The following is a 22,938-nucleotide window of genomic DNA, read 5'->3' as shown; positions in this document are numbered from 1 at the left end:
AAAATATTTTCCATCTCTGGTGAGAACTGCTGAGGAATGAGCTGATGTGGGAGAGAGAATTTAGAATTGATGTAGAGAAGACTTTCTTACAGAGCAGATTTGGAAGACAAGCTGTGGAACTGTGTTCTGCAAAGATCAGAGGGAGTCAGAGAGACAGCTTTTTGTCTGTAGAGTTTCATGGGAGGCCTCCAGGAACCCTTGGCAGGAGGTGCCTGGAGACCCATGAAAGGGAAAGTCCTATTTCTGGGTCTTACTTTGAATTTCCTCCTCTTAAACCTCAGGCCCAAACAAAAGGTCTTTCCTCTCCAATATCCTAGGCGTTGCCTAGCTCGAGAAAGGACAAGGTGGGCAAAGTTAGAATGTCATTTATTTCAGCAGCTTGAGAAGAAATTGAAACTCCAGTCCCCGTTCCGTTTCTGACCCTCAGTGACCTTAGGCAAGCCACTAAACTTTTCAGGCCTCAGTTTTCTCAGCTGTAAGATGGGTGGGAATAGTACCTCCTGCAGTTCTGGGGTGTTAAATGAGATAATGCATGTAAGTGCCTGGCACATAGTAAGCCTTCAATAAAAGTCAGCTGTGGTTGTTACTGATCATGACCGTCCTATCTCCCTTGCTGGAAGAACAAATTACTAGATGTAAAAAGTCATTTAAAAGCAAAAGGTACTAGGCAAAAGTTGTGATGCTATCAATTACTATTATTAATAATAGGTTCCTAATTACTTTTGCCACGGTATTAAGTGAAGGCCTCTTTGGGTGGGTGATGACTGAGAAAATGGGAACTATTATTAATGGAGCTGACAGCTCCTGTTACTAGCTCCATTGACATAATATTTCTCTCTGGGAATCCTTTGACAAATCAGCTGAATTTCCTATTCCCTTACCCTAAGCTCTGTAAATTTGATCCACATGTCTCCAGTGTTGTTTCTGTAGATTAATAATGGAGAAAGGAGGAGGAGTCAGGCCTGCACTGGGCTCTCCCAGCTGTTTGGCCTGTCGTGGGTTTCAGCCTGTAGTTGGGGTGGTTTTCCCTTTTGTTTTACTTGTTTTAAAGCTTATGGCCAGCTCTTCCCAATGTGTTTGGTTACTCAGCTGTCAGGGAGAGTTTCTGCTTTAGGGACTGGGGCCCTGGCAGGGGGTTGCGGGGGAGAGCCCAATCATGAACTCTTCCTCCTCCTCCAACAGAAACAAAGCTTGAAGGAAGTGCTTTGAAGCAGTGCTTTGCTAAGTCAGCACTGGATGTGATGAGAGGGGTCGCTGCCATCGAGGAGAGGCAAAGGGAGATGGAGAGGGGGCCTTCACCACATCAGCCAGGAGGAGAGGGGGAAGGCCTGGGTCAGGGGAAGGTCAAGCTAGGAGGGCAGGACTGACCATCAGCTGAACCTGCAGAACGGTCAGAGAACACACTGAGGTCCTGGGCTGGAGGAAGACCTCTGTGTGCATTTGCTCAAGAAAGAAAAACACATGGGGTTCCGCACAGGGTGTCCATGAGTGAAATGGGCAGTAATAATACAGCCATATTGTCATATGCACCAGCCACACATAAGGACAGCCATGAGTGAGCTTTGGTGATGTGTTCACTGGACTCTGAGCTCACAGAGGAGTTAAGTATATGCATTGTAGAGCCAGTCCATCCCAGATTTGAATCCTAGCTCTTCCACTTACCTGAGCAAGTTACTCAAAGTCTCTGAATGGCAGTAGCCCAGTATCTCAAATGGAAGCCAGTAGTACCCATCACACAGGGTTTTTTTTGTTTTGTTTTGTTTTGTTTTTTGAGACACAGTCTCTGTTGCCAGGCTGGAGTACAGTGGCGTGATCTCGGCTCACTGCAAACTCTGCCTCCCGGGTTCAAGCGATGCTCCTGCCTCAGCCTCCCGAGTAGCTGGGATTACAGGTTAATTTTGTATTAAAATGAAAAAATTAGCCACCACACCTGGCTAATTTTTGTATTTTTAATAGAGATGGGGTTTCTCTGTGTTGGCCAGGCTGGTCTCAAACCCCTGACCTCAAGTGATTTACCCACCTCATCCTCCCAAAGTGCTGGGATTACATGTGTGATCCACTGTGCCTGGCCCTGATAGGGTTGTTGGAAGAATAAATGAGATAATGTAAATGAAGCCTATGTTCCCAGCACAAAGTAAAAATAATAGCAACAGCACTTGGTAGAGCATGTACTCTGAGCCAGGCATTGGTCCAAGCATTGACCCCCAGTTACTCAGTTAATCCTCACGGCAGCCCTGTGAGCTAGGTACTCTAGTTATCTCTAGTTAACAGATGATGAACTGATGTAGAGTCTAAGTAACCTGACCAAGATCACACCACCGGTTAAGTGACAGCCAGAATTACAAACCCCAACATTCTGCTCCAAAGCCCTGTCTGCTGTACCTGTTGCTGCTGTTGTCCTTGTTACGTCACACGTGTTTAGGGACTTCTAACCCAGACTTGGCCACATCCCAGTGCTCTCCAGTTATCTCTAGGAATTTTCAGAGATTTTCTCCAAAGTGATTAAATTCCTGTGGGTATTTTTCTTTAAAAAAGAAAAAAAAAAGGTTTGTGGGTGAGTGTTGGAAAAAGAAAATCTGTCCATCAAAGAAACAGTGGTTACCAAAAGTTGGGAATCCGTATCTAGATTCTGACTGCAACTAGAATCTCTGTGGCCACATGCTCTTAAGAGCCAACATGTAATTTTAAACCAGTCTGATTTCACTTTTCTGGTGCTTTCTAAGAAGCCACATAGTGAGTTGGAGAAATTTACAGGCTGTCACCCTCTGGGATTGATTCTGACAGTTCTGCTCCACTGCTGTTGAAGTGTTAATGAAAAACATTAATTGGACTTGGCCCGTGGCTAGGACACATCCCCTTCTTGAAGTGGAGAAGGCAGCATCCCTTTTGAATGGTTGCTCCCAGCATGGGGAAAGGAGAGGACTCAGGGCAGCACTGCCCTTCAGGAAGTCAGGATGGGCATTTACATCTGACTCAGCCATCCCTGAGCTGCATGAAAACAAAGTCAGGTCTCTTTGTCACCCCAGAACCCTAAGTATAGCACAATACCTGGGCTGAGTCAGGCTCTCTGTAAATATTCAACGAGTGAGTGAATGAATGCTTGTATGATCCAGGAGCCTGGGCTGAGTCAGGCACTCTGTAAATATTCAGCGAGTGAGTGAATGAATGCTTCTATGATCCAGGAGCCCAAGAAGGCCAGTTTCTTGAGTACCTCCAAGAAAGGATGGTCTCCACGTGCTTAAAACCACAGCTACGAGTGAGCTACTTCTCATTCTGGCCCCTATAGCACCGTCCACAGTCAAAGTTCTCAAGTCCTCAAGGCTCAGAGAGATTTTACCTCCTCAACCTCTCTCTGTCAAGAGCAGTGGAGCAGGGCTGAGCCCTGCCTGCAGCAGGCTGGGGCCCACTGAACTTCCCCTCCTTCCTAAGTGTGACCTGTCTGCCTTCTTTCCCCATAGGTGTCCTCTCCCTCCCCGCATACTTCAGCCCCTACAACGGCGGGTCCCTGGGCCATGACGAGCGAGCCGATGCCTATGCCCAGCTGGAGCTCCGGACCCTGGAGCAGTCCCTCCTGGCCACCTGCGTGGGCAGCATCTCGGAGCTGAGTAAGTGTGGCCTCAGTGTCTAGCTGGATGGTAGAGCAACGGCGAGGCCCCAGGGCTGGGGGAAGGCAGGGAGAGCTCGCCTCCTCCTCCTCCAAGTGCCTTGCCTTCCCTGAAAGCTAGATCTTTCTAGACCAGAGGTTGCGAATACACAAATCTGGATTTCTGGTTTCTCTTGAAAAGACAAATGATCTAGCAACGTGATACCCCATTCCTGCACAGCAGTGACCCACGGGAGCTAAGTAGCAGCAAAGTGGGTGGCGTGTGTTCCCCACTTTGCCACAGACCTGGGTTTCATCCGGGGGAGCCTGTTTCATTAATTTCACCTGCCTGGCCCCACAGGCTCTGAATTCACAACTGGTGCTCTTTCTTGAAAGAAAGCACACCCCAAGCCTCAATATAGTAAAAGGAAGATAACAATAGAGCCCCTCTGGCTGAAGGCAGGTGTGGCCGGGTGGCATCTCCTAGGACTCAGGGCTCTGTGGCACACACTTGGAACTTGATGTGGCTCTTTACCGTTGACAGCTGCTTCCAGGGTGTTAGGAGAGATGAAATCCCATGCCAGCTCCTGAGCTCCCCCTCTCATTACCCATTTGATTTGAGAAATCTGACTACATCCTCTGCTGCCTTCATTCCCCCTCGCTCTGTTGAGATCACCCAGTGGAGGGCAGTGACATAGCAGGGGTCATAGCACACAGCATGGGCACACCTGGCGTTTCCCTCTGCTCCGGCCTTCTCCGTTTGTGATTCCCTCAAGTCTTCTGACCCCTGAACAATAAACGGCAAGCCTCTGTTTCTTCAGGACATGGCTTCCTCCTTCCCTGCATTCTTCTGCCCCCTCCACAGACAGGAAATGAAGGTGCCTGGTTCAAGGTCACAGAGCAGAGCTGCAATAGGGCTGGGAGAGAAAGCAGGATTTCTGACTCCCTGTCTCCTGGTGACATTACAGTAGGCAGGGCCAGGATGTTGTTGTCTGGGTCCCCTGTCCCCTGAGGGGCCCCACAGGAAGTGGGTTCTGGTTTCATCTCCATCCCTGAGAAGTGTCTCCTGGACAATGGGCTGTCTTGGGCCCTCGCAGAGTCATGCTTTGGTGAGTTCTCGTGCCCGGCAGACAGTAAGGGACACAGCCCCTAGTCCACTGGAGAGCACCTTGGTTTTACTTTACACTTGAACATTAAGTGAGCGCCTTCTGTGTGCAAGACACCATTGTGAAGCACCATATTCACTTTTTATCTCATTTGTTCCTCAGAACAACTCAGCAAGGTATGTCCTGATGAGAGAACTGAGGCTTAGAGAAGAAAAGTGATTTTCTCCAAGTCACATGGATCAGAGCTGAGGGCTTGACTCTGGACGTGTCTAGGGCTGTTGGCCCCCTGGATAAGACTAGCAGCCCAGCCACCAGCTCCTTGGGGCAGCTGAGATCAAGATCGGGGCTGATCCTTTGCCTCTTCTCATGGTGGCCCCATGCCCATTACAACCCCAGCCCAGCCTAAGGGAGGAGCATTTAGAGGCCTCCCCTAGGGAAGGGCTTGACATCATTCTGCCATTACCGTTAGCCAAGGGGCCAAGACCTGTTGGCTCTACCACTTACAACAATCCTGAGTTTTAGTCTGACCCTTTCACCAACTCCACTGCTACCAACCGAGCCCAAGCTAACCATTTGTTTTGTTTTGTTTTGTTTTTGAGACGGAGTCTCGCTCTGTCACCCAGGCTGGAGTGTGGTGGTACAAACTTGGCTCACTGCAACCGCCGCCTCCAGATTCAAGAGATTCTCCTGCCTCTACCTCCCTAGTAGCTGGGATTATAGGTGTGCACCACCACACCCAGCTAATTTTTGTATTTTTAGTAGAGACGGGGTTTCACCATGTTGGCCAGGTTGGTCTCGAACTCCTCACCTCAAGTGATTCCCTGCTTTGGCCTCCCAAAGTGCTAGGATTATAGGCATGAGCCACTGCACCTAGCCCCAGGCTGCCCATTTAAAGCTTAAGTTGGGTTGTGTCACTCATCTGCTCGATATCTATCCCCTCTATCCCCCGACAATGGCTTCCCGGCTCACTCGGTAAAATCCAAAATCCTCACTCTGGCCCAGGATCCATATATGATCTGACTTCATCACTTCATCCTCTTCTCTGTGGACTGCACTCCAACTGCCTGGCCTCCTGGCTAAGGACCCTCCCACTCCAGAGCCTTCACACTGGCTTTCCCTCTGCCTGCAACACTTTCCCCTTGATCCTCAAGTACATTGGTCCTTCACATTTTCAAGCCTCTGCCCAAATGGCACCTTCTCATTCAGGCCTTCCATGAGTACCACACTCTCATTCCACTGTCTTCCCTCTTGCGGCTTTGATTTTATTAAAGCACTGATCACCACTTGACATGTATTATATATTTACTTACAAATAGTTTATCATCTCTCTCCTCTGACTAGAAGAGTCAGCTTCCTGAGATTGGAAACTTTATCTCCTTTGTCCACGGCTGTATCCTCATTGCTTAGAACAGTACCTGGTACAGAGAACAGTACCTGAGGTGCAGCGTGCACACATGTGTGTGTGTGTGTCTGCACACATGCATGCCTGTGAGTATGCATGTTCATGTGTTAGGAGGAATGAGGTCTATCCCACCAAATCTTTTCTCCTAAAACTCGCCTAGGATTTGTCCACATCCTGGCCCAGCCACTCCTCAGGGCCAAAGGAAGAAGCCTCCTTACAGCATCTTTTCACAGACCAGAGAACAGGCTGTGTCATGTGCCAAGTTGCCCTGTTCCTCCCTCTGAAACCAGGGCTTTTGCTAACCTGCTGTGGAGGAGGGAGGAGACAGAGGTGGAGGCAGATATTGCAGTTTTTCTCCCTGAGACTAAAGAACTTAATGAGGCTAGTGATACTTGGCACTGAACCGCTTGGACCTCAGAGTGTACCCTGAGTTTACATGCATTAACTCCCTGAGCCTCGCCAACATCAGCCTGCCAGATGGGGTGAGAAGTTTCACTCTTGTATGAGATCCAGCTTCACACGGAGTTTTGGGACTTGTGCTTTTTCTTTGTCCCTCTCCACCCACAAAAATTTTAAAGGGAGAGAATACAAAATAAAACAAAACGCTTCTTTTTGAAGGGAGCCAGATGTTCTAGGCCTTATTTTGAAGACGGTGTTGAATTCCAGACTCTCTCCTGCTGTTTTTATTTGATGGCTCATAATGAGAGGTGGAAGGACCAGAGTGAAACCTAGCACCTCTAATCAAGTCTTTCATGGTTAACAAGGGAGGAGGACTTGTTTTTCCTTGCCTGGGGGGTGTTTCTGGGCTTCAGACTAAGGTTTCATTGAGTGTAGGATCAATTGAAGTTTCAGAAGAAGCTCTGAGTCCCTGCCATGCTTAAACTGAGAGCCCAGCCTAGCCTGCATCAGGCCTTCTCAAACTATCCATGGTGAAGGTCCAGAGATTTTATTCCCCTCAGTCTGCTGCAGAATGAAACCTTTATAATGAAAAATCAAAATAAATGTCTAGAAAAAGGAAATAAGACATATGAAATGCAAGCCCAATTTTTAAAATTATTATTAGCTAGATATAAAATTACTGTCAATTGCTATGTAAGTTTTTAAAAATTCACTCTTCACTTCTGAAATTAACTTACTGCAAACCAGTAAGTTTGTGGACCTGTCCCGGTTCACAGACCACACTTTTAGTAGCAGCCATGTGATGGTCAAGAGCATGCGTTTGGGAAGCAGGGACCCCAGTTCAAGTCCTGGCTGATTGACTTACTGGTTGCAGAACTGGGACAGGTCATTTAACTCTTGCAAGCTTGCTTCCTTGTCTGTAGAGTAGAAAGACCTCCTTCACAGGGTGGCTGAAAAAGTTAAAGGAAATTTTGTCTATCTTTTCATGTCTATCATGAAGCCTAGAAAATACAAAGTGGCAGGGAGCAAAAATCACCCTAGGAGAAGGTTCAAAGCAAGCTGCTTTCTTTGCCCATAAGCGGGTTGCCACGCAGTGTAAGTTTTTAGACGTCACGGTCAGAGTTCTCTGCAGCCATTTGTCTTTCTGGTCTGAGAGAAACTGACCATAGCAGGGCTTGGATTGAAGAAGCCGGGGACCTCCATCTCCAGCTGCCTTCATGGTTTTTCTGAACTTTTGGGTTATCTGCTTCTGTTTGGATGGGAGATTCCATTTCTTTCTTGATTTTCTTGTCTACATGAAGCAGGAAGTGCGCTGCCAAAGGGTTCTCCACCAATAACAATAAAACAACAATAAAAATAAAGATAATGACTTCTACCTTGTTGAGCCTTTGAAATGTTATTTCAACAAGGTTTCTCTTTGATGCTATCACAGACTCTTTGATTTCTCCTCCTTGTGGTCCTGTGGTTCTGCCAAAAGTTATGACATTTAGACCTGGAGAAACGGGAGCCAGGTTTCAACTTATTAGCAGCCAACTTAGCTGTACAACTGGCTGCTGTGAGGCGGGTTGGCTGGTGGTTGTGATGCCAGTTTCTACCACCCATGGAGCCCAAGGGCAGGGTTGGGATCTGGCATTTTAGGGTGCAGACTCCTCCTGTCCTGGGAAATGTGGGGCAGAGTTTGACGGCAGGCAGTAGTCCTGGAAGGAACAGTCCACAGGAGGCGGCCTGTAGGATAATGGAATAATAATAATAGGACATTAATTATAACAGTGCTATGTTCAGCCCTACCAAGTACTTACTCTGTGCCAAGCAGGATATTAAGTGCTTTACATTTATTGTTTCTTTGAGCCCTCGAAATTGGTAGGGTAGATACTATTGTTTCCATTTTACAGATGAGAAAACTGAGGCTCTGATAACTACGTAAGGGATTTCTCTTTCTCTGTAAGGAATCGCCAGGGGTGGGGCTTAAGCTGACCTCCGGGAGAGCCTCCCTGAGTTCTCAGGCCTAAGGGAATATGGGCTGGAATTAACAGTAACAGGCCCTGATTTGAGGCCAACAGTGTCTGACTTGAATCAATCTATCAGTTCACCTGGTGATTTTCAAACCTGAGTGGACATTAGAATCACTAAGGGAACTTCTACAAACTAGAGATGCCCAGGTCCAGCCACAGACCAATGAAATCAGGGTCACAGGGATGGAAACCAGGTGTCAGTAACTCACTACCCTCAGCCCTCTTGGCCCTAGGGTTTGTCAGGAGCACCCAGGCAGCTGAACTCCAACGGTAGGGATGAGTAGTCAGGAGTAGGGAGGAGTGAGGAACCAGGGGTGGTGGTGGAAAGGGACAAGGAGGACTTTCCTGGTGGGGATCTCAAACTCCAGGGGTGTCATTTGTCCCTGCCTGGAAGCCAAACACCATCACCGTGGCTGTCATGGGAGAATTTAGCAGCTAATGAGCTCAAATCAAGCCTCAGCAGAAGTTGTATTTTAAAAAGAAATGAATGTGTAAGGTGAATTCTTCATTCTCCAAATATCTGCTGAGAACCTAGTATGTAACAGACCCTGTGCAGGGCTCTGGGACACAACGGAACAGAACACCAGATTCCCAGAAGCAGCATGAAGGTTAATTGAGTAAATGAATGAACTGGTTCTGCCATGCATTTCATGGCACTTCACCGGCCAAATTAAAACCTGTTCATTTCTTCCACCTTAAGGTTAGCCGTGCGCGCCTGTTGAAGGGCTCTCTCTAAGGAATGGCCAGGGGTGAGGCTGAAGCTGACCCTGAAGGAGCCACTTTTTTTAGAGCGGAGGTGCCTGCAGGTGCCAGGGCTCCTTCAGCCCATCCTTTCTCAGCATTGTGGCCTCACACAATGATGAGCCATTTCCTGTCTGGGGCTGGTAAGATATTGAAAATACTTAAGTAGAAACACATCACAGGATATGGGGACCTAAGGATCCCACAGACTCCAGCAGGGCAGGCTGCAGCCCAGCTCACAGTGAAGTCCATGGACTTTGGAGTCGAACAGACATGAATTCAAGTCTAGACTACCATTTTCTAGCCACACAGCCATGGCTAGTTAACTCAACCTGCGGGCTCTGAGGTGTCCCTGTGGCCAGGAGAATGAATATATGGGGTCAGGAAATGTTTATCAGATAAGCCTCAAGTTCTTTTTTTTTTTTTTTTTTTTTTTTGAGATGAAGTCTCACTGTCACCCAGTCACCCAGACTGGAGTGTGGTGGCACGATCTCTGCTCACTGCCACCTCCGCCTCCCAGGTTAAAGCGATTCTCCTGCCTCAGCGTCCCAAGTAGCTGGGACTACAGGCGCCTGCCACTATCCCTGACTATTTTTTGTATTTTAAGTAGAGACAGGGTTTCACCATGTTGGCCAGGCTGGTCTCAAACTCCTGACCTCAAGTGATCCACGTGCCTCGGCCTCCCCAAGTGCTTGGGATTACAGCGTGAGCCACTGTGCCCAGCCATAAGCCTCAAGTTCTTCATCTGTAAAATGGGAATCATACCCCCTAGCACTGTAAGGATCAAATTAAATCATATTTCTGGGGAATTGCATACTTTGTACATAGTGAGTCCTCAACAGGTGATGATGGTGGTGTTGGTGGTTGTAATTGGTGCTGAGACAGAGGGACCTTCTCCGCTGAAATACTTTGGGTTTTGTACAAGACAGTGCAGGGGAGAATTGCCACAGAGCCTGGCCCTGGCTGGTAGAGGCTGGGAAAAGAGACCCAGAGAGATTCCCTTGGTCAAAGATCTGGGGAGAGGCCCATGGGGGTGGTGGAGAGAGTGGGGATGTCGAAAAAGAAACCAAATTACCCTAAGTTCTGGAGGAGACAGGCCCTACCAAGTATTTAATTCAGCAAGAGTGAAATGAAAGGGAAACGAAATTGCTATTGTGCATCTAGGTGACAGTTTCCACCTCCGCCTGTTGGCTGCAGGGCAAACAGTAATTATGCGCTAAGGCAAGGGAGCTTCAGCCAGGAACATCCTTGGAAGAATGCAGGCTGTGAACTCAGACTTTGTCTTCTTTTTTTCTCTTCCTCCCCTCTGCCCTCCCCGCCCCCCACCAGGTGACTTGGTCTCCCGTGCCATGCACCACATGCAGGGGCGTCACCCCCTGTGCCCGGGTGCCAGCCCTGCCCGCCAGGCCCGCCAGCCGCCACAGCCCATCACTTGGTCCCCCGACGCCCTCCACACGCTCTACTACTTTCTGCGGTGTCCACAGATGGAGTCCATGGAGAACCCCAACCTGGACCCCCCGAGAATGACCTTGAACAATGAACGGTAGGGATCTTCCTTGGGCTGAGCACCTGGTGGGACGTGCTCCCAAACGTGCATTGACCGACTGACACTGACTGACGACTGACTGACAGGGCGAGGAAGGGGCCCTGGAGCTGTGCTATGCCTGTGAGGAGGTGGCCCAGGAATTCCGATGGATGAAGGCCTGCACTGGTGTGCAGTGGGATTTTTTTTCCTCTGAGCTGATGCAGCATGGGGCCACTGAGGCTCAGAACGTGTGCTTCTGCCTCTGTGCCCAGTCTGGCATGAGCTCACTGGGCTCTCTGAAATTCAGCTGCCTTGTTATAAAATGAGATAGTCACACCCACCTAGAAAGGTTAGTGCTCTGAGTAAAAGCATGTAGGATGGGGGCTAGGTGGGAACTGGCCCTTGGCCAGTGGTAGCTGTCACCTCTTTTCATGGGGTTATCCCATTCAAAAGTGATCAAATGATCATTGCTGCCATCATTGTTATGAGGGGTCTTGGGTGTGTTTTGCCCCATCCATTCATTTAACAGAGGAGACCATCGTGGCCCTGGCAGCTCTCTAATCTCCAGCAGGTTAGTGGTTGAATAGCCCCTGGACCCAAGCCTGTGGGCTCCTAGTCAGGTACTTTCGCTAGAGGGTCCCAACACTTTCCTAGCTGGGAGCAAGGCTGCAAAGAACAGATGTACAGGTTGTATGCTGCACAACAGAACCCAGTGAGGGGCATGAGTAGGGGATGCACGTGGGGCCATGTCAGCCTGAGGACAGGATACCTTTTCTTTTTTTTTTAGACGGAGTCTTGCTCTGTTGCCCAGGCTGGAGTGCAATGGCACAATCTTGGCTCACTGCAAGCTCCACCTCCAAGGTTCACGCCATTCTCCTGCCTCAGCCTCCCGAGTAGCTGGGACTACAGGTGCCCGCCACCACGCCTGGCTAATTTTTTTGTATTTTTAGTAGAGACGGGGTTGCACTGTGTTAGCAAGGATGGTCTCGATCTCCTGATCTCGTGATCCACGCGCCTTGGCCTCCCAAAGTGCTGGGATTACAGGCGTGAGCCACCGCGCCCGGTCTTAGGATACCTTTCTAATGGGTTTTCTCTGAGGGCTGCCTTTTGAAATTTTCTACCTGGAAAATATAATATGTTTTTTTATAACTCGTACCAAACATTGTATATGCTGGCATGAGCCTCACATGGAGGCCACTGCTTGGCCACTTAAGGTAAGGTCTGTCCATGGGCTCAAGAGTTGTGGGTCTGAGGGTCCAGGAAGTGGGAAAGGCTTGCGCTCGGTTTGGGAAGCCCCATCCGCACACATTTCACCACGCAGTGAGGCCCAGGAAAGGCAGAGCCCACGGGACTCAGTGCCCCACCTGGAGGGAGACGATCTGAGACCTCAATATTGGAAGTCCCGGGGGCTCTGCAGTCCCCTTGCCTGGCTGCCCGCTGTCTTTGGGGGGCATTGAGTCTCATCAGCTCTGTGATCCACAGCTGGCTCCACAGCCAGGTCTGCTTCCTCAGTGCCCCAGAAAACAAAGGCACTAAGGTGGATTTACTGAGTGTTTACTATGTGCTAGGCACTGTGCTGAGCAGTTGGCAGGCGGATGCTCAGTTAATTCACACACTACCAAGAAAGAGGTGTTCTTCAGAGCCCCATTTACAGATGAGTAAGTGGAGGCATGGAGAGACTAACTGGCCCCACGACACAGGCTCATAACCACTACACTGTACCTCCTGTCACTAAGAGGAATATAAAACAGCAGTGGCCCAGTACACGTATAGTAGGGTCCCAGTAAATGGTACCATTGCTGTTATCAGTACTAGTATCCTTATGTCATCATTGTTTTACTTCTCTGGGAGTTGGAGGGCAAATCCAAGTCTGAGGAGGGCCACCCTGGGCCTGACACAGCAAGAAGGCTGCAGGTGGAGCCCTGGGCATCCTGAAAGACACCTTTGGCGGGAGCTGGGGCCAAAGCACAGGCCCTAAGCCCCAGCTGTTCCTGCTTTGTGGAAAAGTGTTGTGGTTGAAGGAGTCAGCTGGGAAGGAAAAAGAGCAGGGAAGACATCTGGGAGGAAGAGGCAGGAGGCTTGCTTGCTATTTGGTAAGGTGCTGGGCTGAGGCCGGGTCACTCACACAAAGGTGACTGGGAGGACAGGAGCCTTCTTCAGGCCTGTTGCCCTGGCTGCTGGGCCCTCAGGCTGTCATGGCTATAGGCCCAGGGGCAGGCATTCCTCTGCTGGCACTTTCTCCTGCCCCACCAGGCATCTTTGTCATGTCCTGTGGCTTTCCCCCAGGAGGGTTCCCAGCCCCCTGTACTCTAATACACAGCATCAGGGTTTCTTCATGATCTGAGTTGCACAGCCCTATGTGGTTATAACAGCTGAGCTTGCATGGTAGTAGACACACGTGCATGTGTTTACATAGCCATTTATTTAAAAACCGCACTATCTGTAGCACAAATAATTTGGTAGCAAAGATATTTTTCCATGAATCATTTCAAATGAATATCAGACACATGGGGAATTGGAACCCCCATTAGGAAAAAAAAAAAAACAAATTTTTAAGTTTTGACACAGAAAGGAGGACAACCCTAAAAATACCTGAGGGAGCCAACAGCCCGACGGCTCCCCGGTGGCCTGGCTCCTGTCGCTGAGCAGATCTGCTGCCCTCTGGCTCACTGACAGGGAAGGCCCTGGAGGCTGTGGGGATCCTTCCTGGGAGCGCTGAGCTTACAGCATTACTGCAGGCTGGGCTGGGCCAATGTCCCATCAAGGCCCCAGCACCCTGATACCCTCACCAGAGCTCTGGGGAAAACCTCTCCTGATGCAAATAGTAGCTGGAGTTTGCTAGGGTTCCAGAGTGGCAGAGCTTTGCTTTTGTGAGTTTGGGGATGTGCGACGTCTGTCTCTTGCTCCACTTCATCCTCCTGAAGCCCCGTCCTCTGTCCCACCTGGAAGCATGGCGGACTGAGTTCACCCAGCCAGAATTGGATGGAGCCCCTGATTTCAATGTGACCGTGGTTGTCTGGCTGTAGAGGCTGTCTGTTTGGGTATTGGTGGCTCTCTGGGTTTGTTTGGGATTAAGTGACCTCCTCTACTGCCTTGCACACATGGGAGAAGGAGCTCAGTTTGGTGATATGGGTTTGGCAGCATGACATCATTGATGGAACCACTCAAGTCTGTATTCATATTTCTGCTTTAAAGAAACGTACCCTGATTCCTTCAATTAGGGGCTATGTCTGACCACATCCATGGTGACAAAGGGAAGGGATGTGTGTTCATCTCTTTTGTGTGGAGCTCACTGTGGCATTCCCTGCTAAGCCACCTGCTGCTTCTGCAGTGTTTGGTGGGGACTTCACATCTTTCCGTAAGGGGCCTTCTCCCCAGAGCTCTCTGCTCTGGTTTGGGAGAAGAGACAATGGGAGGAGGGAGGGGCAGAAGCAGCAGGAACTCAGAGTGGTGAGCGGGCAGCTTTGCAGGGAATGAGAAGCCTCTAACCTCCTTTCATCTACTGCTGCAGTGAGCCTGGTGCATCAAGAAACAGTACAGGCTTTGGGGCAGAGGCCTGGGCTCAGAGGGCCCCTCCATACCTTAGGCTCCTCACCTGTAAAATGGGGCTAAGTAATTCTATCCGGTAGGACAAAGTGAGATAACATACGCCCTTCTTTTAAAGCCCATTTCTACCTACTTCTAGGCCCAAAGAACATCAGCAAGTTTGGTGCTATCATTACCTCCGTTTCACAAGTGAGTACTGGAGGCCGCGGGGTACCTGGCTGATAAGTGGCGAGGCCAGGATTCAAACCTGAGGTCTCTCTCACCTCAAGGCCCTTGCCTTTCCCTGTGCCAGGCTGTGGCTTTCCCAGCTGGCTGCTGAGACCTGATCCTACAGCTCTGAGGCATGCTGGGTGGGCCCTGGCCTTTGGGGCCACCTTCTCTGGGGCCATTCCAGCCCCACCCCCTCACTATCCTGGGAAAGCTCTGCAGCTGGAGCCTCCCTGCACCCTTCCAGGGTGCCTTTCTCACTGGCAGCTTTGCATCCCAGGCACCAGCCAGGCACAAGCCAGGGTCTAAAACACAGAATTAGTCACAGCTGTTGCCCTGCAGGGTGTGTCATCACCCGAGATCAAGCTCAGAAAGTGAAAGAGCCTCTTGTCAGGGATCCAGGTTGCCCAGGGAGATCGGGAGCCTCCTTCCTCTGAGGTCTGGAGGAGAATGGACAACCATCTGGTTAGATGTGGCCCTTGCTGGTTGTGCCTGGGGGCAGAGGGATGGGCTAGCTGGAACAGAATCTTTGGCAGAGGATATACCTCCTCAGCCATCACCCTCCTGGGGAATGAGAGGTCTGGGGCAGTAAGGATAAAGACTACGCAGACACGTAGGAAGGCAAGAGGGCCGCCAGCTTGCCAGCAAATTGCTGGAAGGCAGCGTCATCAAGTAGAGGAGACAGAGGGAGACATGCAGTCAGAGGTGCAGAGGGCCTGAGGTCGACAGGAGGTGACCATTTCTCCACATCAGAACCTGGGCTGCTGGAGGGCTTGGGGTCCCCCAGGCACCCTTCCAGACTGCATCTACTGTGAGCAGCAGCAAAGAAGCCAGACCCTTGAGGAGTGGCCAGGCAGAGAGAGTGGGAATGGCAGAGGGCCACTGGTCCACAGAGCGGTCCGCTTGCTAAGCCTCAGATCCTGGCCTCTTGCCTCGTTCTCCCCAGCCCTGCACAGCACGTCTCCGCCTCTGTGGAGGGAGGCACACTCAGAAGGCTTGGAGCCTGCTGGTATCCAGGACATGAAAACAGGAGGAGTGTGGAACCCTTCCCAGAGTTCTGATTGGGGGTCGGGCCTAGAAACCTCTGGTGTCATGACTTCGTAGCCAGCCAGAATAGCCCCATCTGAGGAGGGCCCTGCTATTCAAAGGCGTGCATTTGAGATCTACCTTGCCACTTTTTATAACCTCCAACCAGTCATTTAACCTCTTCAAGGCTCTTAATCATCTGTAAGGTATGCGGACCCAATGAGTTCACATATTTTGGGGGGTTTTCTTGGAAACAGGGTCTTGCTCTGTCTCCCAGGCTGGAGTGCAGTGGCACAATCTCAGCTCACTGCCTCTTTGACATCCTGGGCTCATGCAATCCTCCCACCTCAGCCTCCCCAGTAGCTGGGACCACGGATGTGCCCCACCACACCTGGCTAACTTTTAAAAAAATTTTGTAGAAATGGGGTCCCACCATGTTGCCCAGGTTGGTCTCAAAATCCTGGGCTCAAGGGACCCTCCTGCCTTGGCCTCCCAAAGTGCTGGGATTATAGCCATGAGCCACTGCACCTGCTCACTACCTACTTTTAGAACAGGGCCTAGGACACACTGAGTATCTGTTCTTATGATTATCAACACAATGGTTTGTATCAGGCAGGGGAGCAGCATATACAGAGTCCAAGTGGCTAGAGGAAGCAAGGCACCCCGGAGAGACCGGCGATGGGAAGGAGCAGAGCAAGGGAACACGAGCACTGTTGTGCAGGATGGAGCACAGAAGTGGGCGGACCTTGTGGGCCAAGACACACAGGGCTGAGCTTGTGGCTGAGAAGGTCCTGCCCCCATTGGTGCATCTATTTGTGATTGGCTGGGTTTTATTTGTCCTTCTTCCCACACTTCCCTTCTTGGGGCCTGAACCCTTCTAAGAATAAGGGCAGCAGAGGGTCCAGGAAGCCCCTCCCATGCTGCTTGTCTTGATGCTTCTATAAAGGTCTGCCCTGGAGAAGTCTGATATGTAGTTCTGCACCCCCAGACAGGTTCAGGAGAGACGAGACCAGGGTGCTGATGTTATACTAATCTTGTTCTCCAACTCACATAGGGCTCTTTTTGCTAGGGCTAGCAGGACCTGCTCAGAGGTTGAAGCTCTTGTCCAGGTGAGATCCTGGTAGACGATAAATGTGTGTCCGGCCCAGCTCTTGGCTTCCCTGTTCTGTATCAGGCTAGACAGAATTTCAAAGAGCTGGAGCCAGCGAACGTGTCAGTGCTCTGGGTTCCAGCCACTTCGTTGGAAACGCACACCTGGGGCTTTTTTTCTCTTTAAGAGACTGGCTCACTCTGTCACCCAGGCTGGAATGCAGTGGCGCAATCATGGTTCACTGCAGTCTTGAACTCCTGGGTGCAAGTGATCCTCCCACCTCAGCCTCCTAAGTAGCTGGGACTATAGGTGCATGCCACCATGCCACCTGGGGCTTCTGATGGTGACCAAGGGGAGGAGGGTGCCATAAGCCTCTTGGGTCATCCCAGAGGTGTTATCTCGGCTACCTTCTAGGAGTATGACCATGTCAACTCATCTTCCTGGGCCTCAGTTTCCTCATCAGTAAAATGGTCAAGATAGTAATATGGCTTCTACGGTTAAATGAGATAATACAGTAAAGCACTTAGCTCAATGCTAAGCACATAAAAAGTGCTCATTAAATGGTGTCTCCTCCTCATTATAATGGCCATAAACACATTTAGATGGCATGTTTGACACTCAGAGCAGGCTCTCTTTATTGAGGTAGCATGACATTTCCTAAAATGTGATTCTCAAGTGATATCTGGGTCAGTAATACTACTACTAATACAGTTACTAATACTACTACTGATGATATTACTACTAATTAACCACTACCACTATGACTAATAATAATACGATTACTAAGATTACTGCTACTACCAGCATTACCACTACTGCTAGTTATAGCGAGCGTTATAGAGCACACATTCACAGACAGATACTGTGTTAAGTGCTTGACTTACTCCTGTTTCTCCCTGGGCTCCTGCGGATCCATGGAGAAGGGCTCTAGGAGAATGATAAAGAGTGGCTTATGAGTCTCCAGCCTAATGAGGGAGACAAAAGCAAGACGGAAGTAAACAAATGAGCAAAGCCCACCAGACAGTGCAGGAGGAAGCTCAGGTGCATGATGGTGCACGAGGTCAGCCCTCAGGCTCTGAAGCCTGCCTGGATTCCAATCCCAGCCCTGCCACTCACGAGCTGGGTGGCCTCAGGCATGTCATTTACCCTCTGCATCTCAGTCTCTTTTTTTTTTTTTTTTTTTGGGCAGCGGGGCTGGGGTGGGGCAGGGGCCGGATGGAGTCACACTCTGTTACCCAGGCTGGAGTGCAGTGGCACGATCTTGACTCACTGCAGCCTCCACCTTCCAGGTTCAAGTGATTCTCCTGCCTCAGCCTCCCGAGTAGCTGGGATTATAGGCACATGCCACCATGCCTGGCTAATTTTTGTATTTTTAGTAGAGACAGGGTTTTGCCATGTTGGCCAGGCTGGTCTTGAACTCCTGTCCTCAAGTGATCCACCTTCCTAGGCCTCCCAAAGTGCTGAGATTACAGGCATGAGCCACTGCGGCCAGCCCAGTCTCTTCTTAATAGGGGATTAATAGTGTCAACTTCATAGGGGTGTTGTGGGGATCAAGTGAGTTAATATACGTAAGGCACTTAGCATAGTGCCTGGTACACAGTAAGAAGCAGCAGCAGCAGCATCACATTTAAGAGGATTCTGAGAAGGCTGGAGTAGGTGGGGGACATGTTGGAGCAGACCTGGGATTTTTAACTGGGCCTTAAAGGACAGCCACAGAAGATTGGGAGAGGTGAATGGCATGGGCAGCAAGAGTCATAGAAGGACTTTTGTTGTTTCAGAGCATGAATTTTATAACAGAAATGGACCTACACTTTAAAAACATAAAGATTAGTTGAGTGGTTGTTGTTGTTGAGACAGGGTCTCACTCTGTCACCCAGGGTGGGATGCAGTGGCGTGATCACGGCTCACTGCAACGTCGACCTCCTGGGCTCAGGCAATCCTCCCACCTCCACCTCCTGAGTAGCTGCGACTGTTGGCCCACTCCGCCATGCCTGGCTAATTTTTTTATTTTTTGTAGAAATGGGGTTTCGCCGTGTCACCCAGACTGGTCTTGAATTCCTGGAGTCAAGGGATCTGCCCAGTCAGCCTCCCAAAGTGCTGGTGTTACAGGCGTGAGCCACAGTGCCCAGCATTTTTTATTATATATATATTTCTTTTCTTTTCTCTTTTCTTTTCTTTTGGCTAGTCAAGTGAAACAGTGGGAGTGGCGAAGGAACAAGGAAATCTGTAACTGGTTGTGATCGATTAATTGTAGAAACCACTGCACTCAGACCAGCAGTTGGTTTTTTAAGTCATCGCTGATTGTTGTTTATCTAGGCAAATGCTTCAAGGTCAAGCTGTAGGTCAGTGGTTTCCCAGTGGAAAAAGAAGTGCATCCTCTGAGCCGCTGTGGGATGAGGATCAAGTCCCAGCTCTTTTCTTCTGGCTCTGTGATCCAAGCAAATCACCTTACCTCTCAGAGTCTCCGTTTCCTCCTGCATAAGGTAGAGATCTGAACTGTGCCTGCTTCCTAAGGTGGGGAAATGCCCTGATACGAGTGAGGTACCACATCAAGGCACCTCTTTGTTCCATTCCAGATGCAGCAGGGAGAATGTTTCCCTCCGACAGCACTTTACATAAAGAGGACATGCCCACAGATAGGCTGTGTGTTCAGTCTGAAGAAGTGGGCTCGTTAATCTTTTGCTCAGCTTGCGAAAGTGTTTTCTTATCAAATAATAGAGATGATGGCAGTGGTGGCTTTATGCTACTGACTTCTGAGTTCCTTAAATACCATTTCAAGAAGATTTGCAATGTTAAGCTCTTTTCTCTCCTTTCCTCTCCCCCTTTTTGTGCATTAAATTTCCATCTGTTTACCCAAAATGGAAGTAAATGAAATAAGAATAGCTACTGGGTGAATTAAGTACTTGTTTCCGTGTATTCCCCAGGCTGGCACATCCACTAGCCTCTGAAGGGACTTGTTCACAGTCTACGGTGCACACAGGGAGCTTCCTTTCCACTGCCAGGAACCTCCCTCACTGTACGCTCTTTTTGTTTCCTTCAGAGCACCTTCCTCTATCTGAAGTCACCTTGCTCATGTCTGTTCCCTCCCCACCCCTCTGGAATGTAAGTGCTCTCGGTCTGCCCTGTTCCTGCTGTGTCCTCAGCACAGTCCCAGGCATGTATAGTAGGCAGTTAAATATTTTGTTAAGTTAATGAAATAGGTGGTAGAACCTAATGGTTGGGTTCTTTGGAGTTAAAACGGCCATGATATGGGGTCCCAGCTCTGCCATTTCCTAGCTGTGTGACTTTGGGCAAGTTACGTGATTTGCCAAGTCTCAGTTTCCCTTGCTTGAAATAGAAAATGACTTGAAATATTTCCAGAATTTTTTGTGAGGGGCGAATAAGGTAGCTACATGTTAAGGATGTGGCAGAGAATAAGGTGTTTGTGCATGGCAGCTGCTATTATCAGAATAATCACTGTTACCATAAGCCTGCGTGAAGGCCAAAAAGACCACGTTGTGTTCAATGAACAAGCAATCCAGAAACATTTGTAACAGCAAAAATCATATCTTCTCAACATGCATGTCTTCTCTCCTTCTCATCCATCCCTCCCTCCTTCCCTCAGTCCCTGCTCTTTAGTCCATCTTAACTCAGCCCTCAGAGTAGCTGGGAGCCAGGTGAGTGAGAAAGATGAGAGGCTCACACCTGTAATCCTAGCACTTTGGGAGGTCAAGGTGGGAGGATCACTTTAGGAGTTCAAGACAAGCCTGGGCAGAATAGTGAGACCCCATATCTATAAAAATAAAAATTAGCTGGGCATGGTGGTGCATGCCCTGTAGTCCTAGCTACTCAGGAGGCTGAGTGGGAGAATCTCTTGAGCCCAAGAGTTCGAGACTGCTGTGAGCTATGATCTCACCAACTGCACTCAGCCTGGGCAACAGAGCAACACCCCATCTCACCAAAAAAAAAAAAAAAAAAGGCAAAGAAGATAAGGTAGACAAAAAGACCACATCACAGAGGGCTTGTTAAATGAGGCCCATTTTGGACAGGGACATCTACGAAATTTAGCCTTATCACAACCTACCCAAGGATTTCAAAGAACTCTACAAACTGGATTCCATTTAGCTATGGGATCAAAGACAAAGCCAACTATCAGTCACTCTTTAAAGTTGGTGACGTCCCTGGCCCCACGCCTGCTGGTTTAGCCATAGTGCCTACGTGTAATGGACTGTGGCTGCTGAAGGTTAAACTTGGAAGAGACCTGATCTATCTTTACATGGGCTGGAAGCATCTAGACAAAGTTTTACAGTTTACGGAGCTTGTTTAGTACACAGCTCTCTAACAGGCCCTTACAGTAGCTCTTGGAGGAAACTATTACATTCCCATTTATAGCGAGCAGACTGAGGCCTTGAGGAGGTCCGAGGCATGCCCACCATCACAGCTGGTAAGAGACAGATCTCAGCTCAGGAATGGAGGTCGGTTGTATCAATAATAATTCACATTGCTCAGAGTGGTAAATCCCTTCCCCTCCCAGGAGGGGAGAGGGTGAGACCCCGGAGCCAGGGATCTCGGTCAGCACCTCCTTTTCCCAGAGCGGTGTGGGCAGCTTGCTCTCAGCTACTTGGGGCCTCTTTCTCAGCAGGCTTGCATTGGCTGGCTCTGGGAGGCCAGCCTGGGGGTGGGCGTCTGCCCAGCATCCGAGAAGGAGCGAGCCAGGGATTCGGGGCAGGAAGTGTCAGTGCCACATAACAGGGATAGAGACAGGACAGGATCCTGGCCCGGCCTCTGACAAGCACCCCCCAGGGCTGGCTGTTGCATGGGACTTCCTGTCCCATTGTTGGACCCACCGGTCCTCGCAGAAAAGAAGACTGGGAACTGCCGGGCCCAGGGAGCTTCATTCATTTGGAGTGTTTTTGTAACACGGGCAGCAACAATCCCCTTTGTCTGCAGTCTTGCCAGGATTCTCAATGCAGGGAATTCCCAACTCTAAAGGGAATTGATTTTGCTTTCTTAAAGAAGCCTGCTTCCGAGGCGAAGCTGGAGAGCATTCAGACCCTCAGGATGGGGGGAGGACAGGAGCTGGGTGGTATCTGGAGCCAAGCCGGGCTGGTTCCTGGCGTGCTCTCACTTGCCTGCCAGGCAGCTCTTGGGATTTCTATCCTCTTGCAAGACCAGCCGCCCTGACAGCTGTTTGTGACTTGCCCCTCCCCACTTTGACTGCTTTAATATTTGTGGATTTGAGGGGAAAGGGCTCTTAAGGTACCTGGGGTGCACCCCCTGAGGCACTGGAGCCCAGCCTTCTGTTCCCGGCCGAGTTCAGGGCCTGATGAGGCTGAGAGAGCAAAAGCTGGAGGTTGGGCGGAGCGGTACCGTGGGCCCCAAGGCAAACCTTTCTCCATCACGCCTCCTTCCAGCTTTCCACCCACCAGGGCTCGGAGCATTTCATGCCTGCATTTTGGTATCCTGAAAGACCCCCAGGGCGGTTTGTGGGGTTTTGTTGTTGTTTATAATTGACACATAATAACTGTACATGTTTATGGGGTACAATGTGATGGTTAAATACGTGTATACATTCTATAATGATCAAATCAGGGTCCTTAGCATGTCCATTGCCTCAAACCTTCATCAGTGCTTTATGGTGGTAACTTTCAAGATCCTCTTTTCTAGCTGTCTTGAAACATATAATACATTGTTATTAACTATAGTCATCATACTGTGTAAGGGAATACCAGGACTTATTTTTCCAATCTAACTACAACTTTGTACCTGTTGACCCACCTCTCCCCCCAACCCCACTCCAGCCTCCAGTGACCATTCAGAATGGTTGGAGTTTTTTAGAACCAGACTGATCACCATTGTCTAGCTATGTCACCTTGGACATATGACCTACCCTCTCAAAGGCTGTTTCTGCATTTGTAAAATGCAGACTAATAAGTATATCTCCCTCGCAGGGTGGCTGTTTCAGAGGTAACATATGCAACCTCACACCCACCTGGCACAGAGTAGGCCCTCAGCACATCTCAGCAAGGTGGCTTTGCTGCTCAGAAGCCAATGCCAGTCTTCCCTGCAGCTGCCTTGTGATGTGGATGCACAAAGCAGGGTCATACCCTGTCCTCTGAGCTTGCACTGTCTCTTCCTCTGTCTCTGTCTGGGCCAGAGTGTACCACCCCTCCATGACCCCCATCCCATCAACAGCTCAGGTCAAAACACTGCTTGCCAGTCAAGAATTTCACTCTCATATCAGGCTTCAAGAGCCCTCGTGCCACTGCTTCTTCCTAGAAGTTTCTAGAAACTCTTCAGCTGACAATCTGAATGGGTCATC

The 22,938-nt window shown here is 49.6% G+C and overlaps 1 protein-coding gene across 1 annotated transcript in view; it reads left to right on the top strand.

The window, feature by feature from the left end:
- The window catches only part of ABTB2 (ankyrin repeat and BTB domain containing 2), a 208,253-nt gene that overhangs the window by 150,203 nt on the left and 35,112 nt on the right, over window positions 1–22,938 (top strand). Inside the window, exons 2-3 of the mRNA XM_004050922.4 lie at window positions 3,459–3,605; window positions 10,573–10,786. Coding sequence (XP_004050970.3) covers window positions 3,459–3,605; window positions 10,573–10,786 — 361 coding nt within the window. The remainder of the gene's footprint in view (window positions 1–3,458; window positions 3,606–10,572; window positions 10,787–22,938) is intronic.

This window comes from Gorilla gorilla, chromosome 9 (assembly GCF_029281585.2).
Source record: "Gorilla gorilla gorilla isolate KB3781 chromosome 9, NHGRI_mGorGor1-v2.1_pri, whole genome shotgun sequence".
In the NCBI taxonomy this organism is placed as follows: domain Eukaryota; kingdom Metazoa; phylum Chordata; class Mammalia; order Primates; family Hominidae; genus Gorilla; species Gorilla gorilla.
Note: the sequence above shows the minus strand (reverse complement) of the source record. Positions and strands in the feature narration are given on the sequence as shown.